Source organism: Vicia villosa, linkage group LG1 (genome assembly GCF_029867415.1).
Source record: "Vicia villosa cultivar HV-30 ecotype Madison, WI linkage group LG1, Vvil1.0, whole genome shotgun sequence".
Classification (NCBI taxonomy): Eukaryota; Viridiplantae; Streptophyta; class Magnoliopsida; order Fabales; family Fabaceae; genus Vicia; species Vicia villosa.
Genome location: NC_081180.1, coordinates 992,424 through 1,004,647, shown reverse-complemented (window position 1 = coordinate 1,004,647; position 12,224 = coordinate 992,424). Strand labels below are relative to the sequence as shown.

The 12,224-nt window shown below is 37.2% G+C and overlaps 1 protein-coding gene across 1 annotated transcript; it reads left to right on the top strand.

Moving 5' to 3' along the window:
- The first annotated feature begins 348 nt into the window (after positions 1–348).
- LOC131626102 (protein STICHEL-like) lies at positions 349–5,784 on the top strand. Its single transcript, XM_058896926.1, has 6 exons — positions 349–2,515; positions 2,649–2,868; positions 3,134–3,670; positions 4,203–4,884; positions 5,266–5,347; positions 5,447–5,784. The coding sequence occupies exons 1-6, from the start codon at positions 590–592 to the stop codon at positions 5,540–5,542; spliced, it is 3,543 nt and encodes a 1,180-aa protein (XP_058752909.1). The 5' UTR covers positions 349–589; the 3' UTR covers positions 5,543–5,784.
- Positions 5,785–12,224: the final 6,440 nt, after the last annotated feature.

Genomic DNA, 12,224 nt, shown 5'->3' with positions numbered 1-12,224 from the left:
ATATATATATATATATATATATATATATATATATATATATATATATATATATATATATATATATATATATATATATATATTATAATATATATTTTTGACAAATAAATATGCATTAATAATAAAAAATGGATATTAATTAGTGGACCATAGTAACAACATTACCTATTTCTCTATATGACCGTGAAGGAAATAAAATTATGAGATGAAGCTAGATATTGAGTATGATTGATCGAGATAAGACAGGATAATCAATCCTTTATTAGTAATTATTAATCACAATTATTGTAATTAACTCTTTTAACAAAATGAAAACAAGAATAAAAGGAAAACTAACGCAAAACCCACCCAATACTAGCATATATTTAATTATGAATCCTTTAATAGTTAAATGCATATGATAATCGAGAGCGTAAAAAAGGAGAAAGAATCAAAACAATGAATAAATAAAAACAATTTCGAAATATAAAAATTTCCAACAGCAACAAATGCCAGTGTCTTCTTTCTCCGTTGTGTGAAGTTCAGATCTGCTATGGCCGTTTGTAGGTGAACTCGTCCCTGTTATCGTGAATGTAGCAGAGAGAAGAAGAAGATGAATGATCCAAGTAATCTTCATTTGAAGAAGGAGCTTACTCAAATTCGAAAAGCTGCTCGTGTTTTGAGGGATCCAGGTACCACTTCTTCATGGAAATCTACTTCGAGATCTGTTCCTGTTGCTGCTGTTTCTGCTACGACTCCATTGAGGAAGAATCTCAATTCATCTCATGCTTCTGGTAATGGTAACAAGAGTGTTTTCTTGTATAACTGGAATAACTCTAAATCTGTCAAAGACGAAGAACAAGAACAACAACGCATTGAAGAAGATGAAGATGAAGAAGATGAAGATGGAGATGGTTCTTCCTCTTTACTTGGAAGTTTGAGCGATGCACGCAACGGTTGTGATGATTCAAAGAGTGACGGTGGGACCCGCAGTTCGTTTCTCCGAAATCCGAATGCTAGAAGAGCGGTTCCTCTTCATGTTAATAAGAAGAAAAAGAGTAAGAAAAATCGTTATGCTTTGTCGCCGTTGGTTAATAATGATGATTCTGATGATTATTGTAACTCCTTTTCTGGTGCTTCTTCGCTTCTTCTTAAGCTTAAGAGTAAGAATAAGTTTGTTAGAAGGACTAGTTTGAAAGAGGATGATTCTTATTCCTATAGTACCCCTGCATTGTCGACTAGCTCTTTTAATAGGTATCTTCGTCGTTATCCTAGTACTGTTGGATCGTATACGACTTCTATGAATGATGGGGATGATGAAATTGATGAGGGTTTGGATCTGCCGGGGAGTCGGGGGTGTGGGATTCCTTGTTATTGGTCGAAGAGGACGCCGAAGCATAGAGGGGGATGTGGGAGTTGTTGTTCTCCTTCGTTTTCGGATACTTTGAGGAGGAAGGGTAGTAGTATGTTGTGTGGAAGTCAGTCTATGTATTCGAGACACCGAAGATCGTCTTCTTCAACTTCGCTGACGCAGAAGAGGAGAATGTATTTGAAGAATGGTCGTGGAGGAGGAGGAGGAGGAGGAGGTGTTATTCCTTTGCTTAATAGTACTAGCAGTGGTGATGTGAGACAATGTTCGTCGTCAATTGGTATTGGTAGGAGTAGGACAGATGATGAACTTTCTAGTAACTTTGGGGAGCTTGATCTTGAGGGATTGAGTAGACTTGATGGAAGAAGGTGGTCATCAAGTTGTAGGAGTCAAGAGGGTCTGGAGATTGTTCCTCTCAATGGAGGTGATGAAGAAGGCTCCTCGGAAAGTGGTAGAAGTTTCAGCCATAAGTATAAACCTTTGTTCTTTGGTGAACTCATTGGGCAGAATATTGTGGTTCACTCACTCATCAATGCTGTTTCAAGAGGCAGAATTGCTCCTGTCTATCTTTTTCAGGGTCCGCGTGGGACTGGCAAAACATCTACTGCTAGGATTTTTGCCACTGCCTTGAATTGTGCGGCTTCTGATGAAGGTAAGCCTTGTGGTTACTGCAGGGAATGTGCTGATTTTATTTCTGGTAAGAGCAGTGATCTGGTGGAGGTCGATGCGTCTAATAAGAAAGGAATTGATAGAGCTAGGTATCTGCTGAAAAGATTGTCGGTTGGGTCTTCTTCGGCGGCCTCCTCACGATATACGGTTTTTGTTATTGATGAATGTCACTTGTTAACCTCCAAGACATGGCTTGGATTTCTCAAGTTTCTCGAAGAACCGCCTCAGCATGTTGTGTTCATACTTATAACATCAGATATTGACAATGTGCCAAGAACAATACAGTCTCGATGTCAGAAGTATCTTTTCAATAAAATTAAAGATGGGGATATTGTGACAAGGTTAAGGAAAATATCTACTCAGGAGAACCTAGAAGTCGACACAGATGCCTTGGATCTTATTGCCATGAATGCAGACGGTTCACTTCGTGATGCAGAGACAATGTTAGAACAGCTTAGTTTGCTGGGAAAAAGAATCACTACTTCTCTTGTCAACGAACTTGTGAGTTTGCTGTGACTATTTTTCTTTGAAATGTAACGGTTCTGACAATGCTTTTTTCTTCCACATAAGTTTTTCTTTTGGTTATATGTGTATATCATTTACAAATAATGCTCTTTTGTATCCCCTGCAACAGGTGGGAGTTGTTTCAGATGAAAAATTATTGGAACTTTTGGAATTAGCAATGTCAGCAGACACTGCAGAGACGGTGAAAAGATCCAGAGAATTGATGGACTCCGGAGTTGATCCAATGGTTTTGATGTCTCAACTAGCTGGCCTTATTATGGACATCATTGCTGGATCATACGCGGTCGTTGACACCAAACCCGACGGTTCATTCTTCGGTGGTCGGAGTTGTGAGTGCAATCTCTGTTTCCATTTCATAAGATCTTTATTTTTGTTCATCATATTTTTGCATTGATATCGTGGTTAGTCTTCTTTTTTGTGGACCTTAATCTTTGGTACATATTATCAATACACGACATGTTTAGAGAATGTTATATCTGCTTTGGTCATTTTCTCCTATATGTTTTGGGTGCTTTTTATCCTTTTTCATTGTCATACAATGAAAATCATACAATCCGATGATTATTGAAATATGCAATTGGATTTCATGCTCAGTGAATGAAGTGGAGTTGGAGAGACTAAAAAATGCTTTGAAGCTTCTCTCAGAGGCTGAGAAACAGTTGAGGACTTCTAGTGAACGCTCAACTTGGTTTACAGCAACTCTTTTACAACTTGGTTCCGTACCTTCTTCGGATGTTACTCAGTCTAGCAGCAGCAGGAGGCAGAGCTACAAGACAACGGAAGATGAACCGTCAAGTGCTTCAAGGGACGTTACTTCTTTCAAGCACAAGTCAGGCCTCCAATATATGTCTCAAAAATCAACTCCCACTGCTTCCCACCAAAAAGCAGTAAATGGCAGTTCCGGCCTTCAAAATGGCTTGAAATCAAAGCCATCAAATAGCCCGGTTATAAATGATGGCTCCACAGTGGTCTCGTCAGACGATCTTATAGTTGGGAATACAATGTTTAGATGCATAGATTCAGAAAAGTTATGTGACATATGGGCATGTTGTATTGAGAGGTGCCACTCTAAGACATTAAGACAGCTGCTACAAGATTATGGAAAGCTTGTGTCCATATCTGAAGTTCAAGGTAAGCTGATAGTATGCACAAAAAAGATGTTCTTGCTTTGTACTAAGCTCCTTACATTTAACAAACCTGATACAAGATGCTTTTTATTGCTATGATTTTCAAATTCTGAAGCTGTCAGTGATTCACTTACGCGTTGTTTTTAATCATGAAAATTATCCATTGATTGCTTGATATTCATAAATGTTTCTGCATACGTCTCTTTTTCAGTTCAGTTATGCCTAGTTCTATCATTAAAACAAGCTAATGACTCTTTACTGGTTACTAGATATTTTGTGAAATATTATATACGCAAGAGTAATCTTGGATCTATTATTTATTCATCATTATTCCCTCTAATACAGTTTATACATATTCTAACAGCTCTTTCATCTAATATTTTCATTTTTGAAGACCTTCTTTCTCGTTCCTTTGTAGTATAACATCTCTCCCTGTTCTTTCCCCTGATTTAATTCTTTTACACCTTATTATTAAAGTCCGGCTTTTGTTTTGTCATGTATTGTTCCCTCCTCCTAATGTGTAGTTCTTCTAGCAGGTGTTCTTGTAGCATATGTTGCATTTGGGGATGAAGATATTAAACTCAGGGTTGAAAGGTTTTTAAGCAGCATTACAAACTCCCTGGAGATTGTTCTTAGACGCATTGTGGAGGTCAGAATTATCCTCTTGCCAGATGGTGAAGGTGAAAATCAGGTTAATTTGCCGCCAGGTCTAAAGCAAGCTGCGTCATTACTGGCAAGTGAGGACGAACAAAGGCGAGGCCATATGAATGGAACCGTGTCATATTCAAGTTTGCATCAATCTGCCCTAGGTTCATCAGATATTTTGACCGAAGGAAATGGCGTGAAGGAAAGAAGACGGGATAATCCAGTGCAGAGAATTGAATCCATCATCCGTGAGCAGAGGTTGGAAACTGCCTGGTTGCAGGCTGTAGAAAAAGGTTCCCCTGGATCATTGAGTCGCTTGAGACCTGAGAAGAATCAAGTCCTGCCTCAGGATGGTGCTTATTGTGTAAGCTCAATGGAGTCCATGGATTCATTAAGATTTTCCTCTCAACAGCATAGAGAAGATGGCACAAATAGTGATCTTAAAATTTTGGGCCTTAAAAATGGAAGGGTCCTACCGAAGGATCAGATAGGTAAAAGGTCCGACAGTCATCCGATGTCCCCAAGTATATTGCATAACAGCAGTTTAGCAACAATGTCTGTAAAAGATAACCCGTAAGTCTTCCATCAATTGTGCAATCTATTTCTCTTGTACAATATGATTAGAAACTGTATCAAATTGCTTGGTGAAGTCATTGCATGATTGGTGGACAAAGTAGCTGTCATGTTTAGAGTGTGTTTCTTGGATGCACAAACTAATAATTTCTTGTAGGATAGTGGAATAATTTTGTCTTTGAAGAGTTAAAAAACAATTCCAATGCTTTAACTAATCATTTGGAAATAACAATAGAATGTAGAATTTAAATGAAAAATATTGGGAAAAAAAATACTAATGTGTGTAATGAGTGAGATATCTTTTGGATTTTTTGGTTGTTTTTGTCAAAATTCAGTTTATATTTGTTGCTTACTGCCATTCTTAATTGTTTTTTTCTGCAGGGGTTATGAATCGGGTTCAGGAGGTAGAGGTTGTGGATTTTTATGTTGGAATAGAAAGTCCAACAATAAAAGGACAGGGAAGGTAACTACAATCTGAGCTTACATTTTCTGAAAATTCATCTACTTATATAAATAACGAATCAGATGTCTGATCAAACTTGTTTAATTCTGTTGGAAGTAGATAAAGGGCACCCCAGTTGGAGGATCGCGTAAAGTCGGGCGTTCTTCAGTGTTAGGTGACTATGGTAAGCGGAAGAAAAACGAGCGGAAAAGATAAGGGGGCATTATTATACATTCTTTTTCCTTAGTAGAAAATTTCCCTACCTTTACTTTCTTTATTCGATCGGGGCGATTCTTCAAGGATGTGAGTGTAAAAATGTGAAAGGTTTTGTTGTTCAACAGCTTCTGATTATGTTCCTCCTTTGCTCCATCCTTTGTTTATTAAATTAATAAAGAGAAACAGTGTAGTAACTTTTTTTATACTTTCTTCATAATTATAATCATAATTGCTTTAATAATTTTTATCCTTCTAAGTTGTGTCTTGTTAAGAGAAGTATCATTTACTTTTTCCAAATATAAACTGTTAGAAATGAGAAAACCTCACAACACTTAACACATAAAGTTGTTGAAATTCAAATGGCATTCTTTTCAAGCAAGCATAGTAATACTATAATAGTAGAAAAAGAAGAGGGAAATGAGTTGAGAGTAACGTGGGAAAAAGTGATTATAGTTTGAGTTTCAGGAAAAGCTGGTTTGGTACTTGGTAGTAGTGAGTGTGAACGAGCGTGCATATATAAAGGTGTACTTTGACCATAGTAGGTAAAGTTTATGCTACTTTTACTAGTAAATTGAATGAAGGTTGAGAGCTGTTATATTGGTCGAAATGTGACAAGTGTCCATCAATGTAGTTTTTTCAATCATCTCATAACTTTTGTGCTTTACAGCTAACAGTATAGTAATTGAATTGACTCATAATCTACTAGCAAGTTCATAGAAGAATGCGGTGCACCAATATAATAATATTATGATTCATACAAAAACATCCCGCCAAAATATACCAACCAATCAATTTCTCTGGAAATTGAGTTAGACATTTTGTCATTGTCGATGCGTCCACCACTATCACTCACCATATCCAATGCTTTGAATTTCACTTCTTGTCTTTTTATTCAACATCGCTTGTTCAGCTATAGTAATTATTTGAATTTTTAACCTACGTCCCCTCTTAAACCTCAAAATTCAATATTTTTTCCAATGTCTTATTAAGCTTTTCCATTTATAATTTTTTAATTATTTAATAATTTGTATCAAGTTATTAAACTAAAATAACTTATAAATTTTGAGTAGAAAATAAAAAATATTAAATAAAAAAATAAAAAAATATTACAAAGAAATTAAAATACTTTATTACAAAAAAAAAATGAATCTGTCTTTGTTTGGGTCCTTGTAGGTGACACCTGATTCAACATCGACGAGATACTCTTTGCCGTTGACCTTTACAAGGTACCTTTTGGTTTGTGGTGGTTGAGAATAACTCTCCTTCATATTTGCTTTCAAAATCTAACTTGATGTTTGACGTGATATGATTGTGTTGTTTGTGGGTTTGATGTTTCAATGAAGGAGTAGTAAATAGAAAATATGTTGAGAAATTTAATAAAGTGTAACTAGTTTGCAATTTACTTGGTAGAAAATAGATTGACATATGAATTTGAATTTTCTAGTACTATAGATTGCAATTGTGATCATTCCATAGTTGGAGAAAGACGACACGTCGAGTCGAGTAAATGTATCTACATCTTTGTACATGACTTTAAACATGCCTCTGTATAGTTGTGATAAACAAACATATCGCTAAGTGTATTGGTATATTTGTAAAAGACCTACAAAAGGCAACATAGAAGGTTCACTAAAGGAGGGTGATGTAACATATCGCCCATGACTTCCTCGTAATCTCCTATTTAGTGAAACATACACTTATTTAGTAGTTGTTTCTACCATTTTCGGAATTAATCGCTCGATTAGTGAGAACGTAGGAAGTGATATGTCCCAGTTCTCAACAGTCCGAAGAAGGAGTCAAAGGAGAATATAAGTCCTCCTAAATAATAGGAGAGTTGTTTGCCCACTCCACTACCTCTATAAGCGATTACCACTTCCTAGGAGCCTGAGGTCCATGCCTATGGACTTATATAAATTCCTCAACCATAAGGTTAGAAGGGGACCCGAGGGAGAACATAAAATACCCTACACACGAGCTTTTCACCTTCAAGTCATCATTGTGGGTTAAGTTTGATGGGTTCAACGACCCGTATGACCATTTCTCCTCCATCAACATACATATGAAATTCATTTGGAGCTCTTGATTTTTAAAAATGCAGGTTCCTCTCTAGCACCTTTAGAGGGACGACCCTAAGGTGGTACACGGGCCTTCGTCGATTATTTATCACTAACTATCAAGACTTGGTTGAGAAACTAGTCCACCAGTTTGCAGAAAGTAGGCAGATAAAGATGGCCACCACCAGCCTTTTCAACATTCACCAAGGCCCCTCTAAGTCTATAAAGGAGTACCTCACCCACTTCAATAAGGAGACAATTAAGACCTTTCACCCAACTAGGAAATGTTTGTGGGAGAATTTCAAAATGGGCTCAAGGCAAGACATTTTAATGAATCCCTTGCCTTAATGCACGTGTCTTCTTTGGATGAGGTGGTGACACGTGCATAAAGCTATATAAAGGGTGAGGAAAGCAATGTTGAAAAGAAGGCCAAAGATGTCAAAAAGCGTACCTCCAGTAATCCTGATAGATATACCAATTATAGAAGAATTAGTACACCTTGCTAGGGGTGGCAAAATGATATCGGCCCGTCAGACATGCCCATTTTTCCCATACTTTTATGCGGGCAAGACAAGGTTTTAGGTTCGCACCCTCTAATATTCCCGCTTCGCCCCGTACTTTTGCGGGCTTTTGCATTAGCAGGCATTAACATGAATTGTGCAATTTTTAGGCTTAAAAAGTGCAATGCCTGTGGGTATGCCTCACTCCGCACTCATTTTTTACAAGGCGGGGCAAGGTTTTAGACCCACACCTTAAACAAATCCCACTCTGCTTCGTTTTTTCCGGACTTTTGTGGGGAGGGCCTAAACGGGGCGGAGTACTCTCTCCCTGATGGACGGGTTGGGGTTATGTGGGGAGATAAAGAGATCTACTGGAAGTGTTACATAGAGAGTCTGAAGTTGAAAAAAAATGAAAGACACAGGAGTAAATGTGGTTGGCGTAAAGTTGGGAGTCAAGCCACGAGAAGTAACTCTCAAGAGGGTCTGACCTCTCAAATATAAGAAAGCACTAAGGCAGCAGGAGAAGATTTTTGTTAAAAGCTTATTATTTAGGCGTTCAACCATGTTTAGCTTAGCTTCATTTACTATTTTAGTATATTAGGAGAGTTACAATATTTGTCTCTTATATGGTTGAATTTATGACAAATTTTGTTTTTTGGGGAGCAGTGTTTTCCCATATATTGACAATGAGGCGCGAGGTGCTTTAATGAAGCCCCTCACGTTATTATTGGGAATATTATTGCTTCATTTTGCAGGAAACCGACGAGAGAAATGTATTTTATCGAAACGAAACTTCGAGGAGACCATATATGTTGGATCCTCATGAATGAATCATAGTCACCCTTCGAAGTGACCGCACATGTTGGATCGTCATGTAGGAATCTTTGCCACTCATCAAGGCGATTAAGCATGTTGGATCCTTATGCATGAATCCTTGCCACCCCTGGGGAAACATTTTCATCCTTATGAACAAATTCTTATTCCTCAAGATTAGAACAACGCTTAAACATGTTTGAAGAATATTTTAAGACATGTCACACAAAAATAAAATAATGATAAACAAAGGCATTTGATCAAATCCCTATGGATGAAAATGGAAATGACGCCTTCAAGGGTATATTTTGCCATCAAGGGCATGATTGAAAAATAAAGTCAAAGAGGACCAAAAAGAAACATAAATACTTCTAACCCACTGGTCTTCCTTAGGGGCCTGTATTTTCTCATAAGCATCCTTTTGCGGATTCACCGACGAATTAACTTCCTTGACCTCCTTGTATCCCTCAGGCCTAACTTGGGCGTCTTTATCAGGGTAAGAAAATGGATTATTAGAGGAAGTACCCTTATTTTCTTCCACCAAATGACAATCACAAACCACTTTGAATATGTCTAGAGGGCTCATATCCAACTTAAGATGAATGAAAACCACCAGCTCTTACGCTCCCTAAAAGAAAAATAAGAGGTATCCACTAAATGTTTCAAAGATAATGTAACAAGGAACTTGAAGATTCACAATGGTGAAAGAGAGGAAGTGTGAAAACTCGTCTGGTCGACTGTGCGCTTAGTGTTGTATTAGAGTGACCCGAGTATTGTAAAAGTGTTAGATTAATTCATAATTAACTAAGGTAACTTTCACAAATTCATAAATATTTTTTAGGACCCTCCCTTTTTGGTAAAATCACTAAAAAATGTTTTAAGCAAATAACTAATTGGTTACTAACTCAAATAACCCCTTATGAGTGAAATTATACTAGATAATCGATTATCACTTGAGAATAATTGATTATCTCTTTTGTAATTCCTTATAATCGATTATTAACATCATAATGTGAAAACTTTCCATATTTATACTACTTAATCAATTATATCTATGGCCAACTTCATGTTAAGACTTCTTAGAAATTAAGTGTAGCCAATGACAACCACCTCTACATTGTCGAAAGATGCATTATCCATCATTTCCCGTAATCATATACAAGGGAACATAACCATATGACATATATTAATAGAGGGTTCATTATAAAATTAGATAATTTCATATCTTATCCTAAAATACACTATATACCAAATATCCACATCCTGAATCCTTGTCCATTAAATCTCCTTATTAGGATCCCCACTGAGTTCAATAAGAATGGGTATACCTATAAAAGATAAAGTACATCTTCAGACACACCCATATACACCAATTCAAGACGTAATTTAAAAACACCCTCATTTTGCCATAATTTAGTCCGGAGATACATCTCCGAAATAACCCCTTATGCACTTCATCCCTTCGTAACTGAGGCACATCCTCATTTTGCTATATTCCATCCATCCAATATTTAGGTAGTAAATTTTGACATTATTTTTTAGAAATACACTAATGTATAGACCATGTATTATAACTATACTATCTTAATAATTTTTATCAATTAAACTATACAATGATGTAACAAGATGAAAATAACATATATTAGAATCAATCAAGAACCATAACACTGTTAAAATAACAAATTACAAACGATAATACTATCAATAATCCATAATACAAATACTATCCAACTGGATATATCAAACCTCCTTGTTCCTTCGTCGCCTCTTATACTGCAATGTTGTTCATGCCTCAGATAGAAAGACATCTACAATGGAACTCCCAGAAGTGCCTTCCGAAAAGACTCCTCTCCCTATACCCGCTTGCACAAGATCCATAATACAATGACATGCAGGTAACCCATTAATGGAATTGATTGTCCAGCCTGCTCCTCCCTTAATATCTTCTGAAGAGCTAGCCTAGGTGGATCTCCTTGAGCATCTTGTGTCATGTAAGTATGCGACATCCTGAAACACCACTGGATGTAGTCAAATGCACTACTCCATTCGCTAGGAGCTACTGCAGCTTGTGTTTCAACCGATACCAAATGATTAAAGAATCATCATACACGACATATATATCTTTGCGGACCATAGTAAACAAAAAAGACACTAAGGGTTATCTTGGAACAACCTGCACAAACCCGAATTGGCACGTGACTCACTCTGGCTGACGTGGATACATCAGGCATGATCCACAAGCTGACCATCAAGAGAAGAAGGTCATGTCATCCAAAGGATGTAATTGATAGTGATTGTCGTACATCTGAAAGCGTATATCATTGACTGTTGTTCGCTTAAGATACACTATGAAGAGCTTGATCGACTGATTCTATCTGAACGAGACGAATGCACAAGCATGTGGCATATCCTCGATGTAGTTATCAATAAATGACCAGCCAGAGATACGTAGAAAGTGTTGGAAGATCCATGCCTGAAAAATGATATTGATGAATTATTAATAATGGTGTAGCATAAATATTATTAAAATGGTACAATAAAAATGAATAATGCAACCATATCTACGTAAACAACATGCAACTAGCTGTCATTCGTTTGGTCTTTCAAAGACAGCCTTCAGCTAACTTGGAGTATATGTAAATTAAACAAGCGCCCCCAGTTGTACTCTTGAATCTGCTTCAAATCAATGAAGTATCTAGGGTAAACCACATTGACGTGATAGACACCCTTGTCCACAAATATGGACGTGTGAACTAGGTACATGAGGAATGGCCTCAATGCACATGCTTTATGATGCACAATTTGTGCATCATCACCGTCGGCCTCCATTGACGTAGTCAGAAGGTGTACATATAACTTTTCAATGAATGCAAATCTAGCATGCCACCCTCACGTGTCTTCTATCTCCTTTAGAGCATCCTCAAGGCCAACTCCCAAATAGTTAACCATCATCTCCAGTGCATCAAGTCTAGTCATTCTAGAGTGGTATGATAATTTTTCCCTGATCCGAAGATGTAGCAAGCATGACACATCATTCAGTGTGATGGACATCTCAGCAGCAGGTGACATCTGTTTTTGAGAAGACGAAGCCGGAGACACCTGAACTTCAGAAGTCGGCGCTTCCGCATCAAATGAGATGGCACCGCCACCGACCAATAGTCACAAGGATCAGACTCTTTCTATGCAAATAGATGCATGCTAGGACACTCCACCAAACCTCAGTCGATCTTGGTTGTCAGCTATGTTATCTATAATTAAACTAGACAAGGCAGACAAAACAGAAAAAATCAAACCGAAAGTGGGTGACATTTAAAA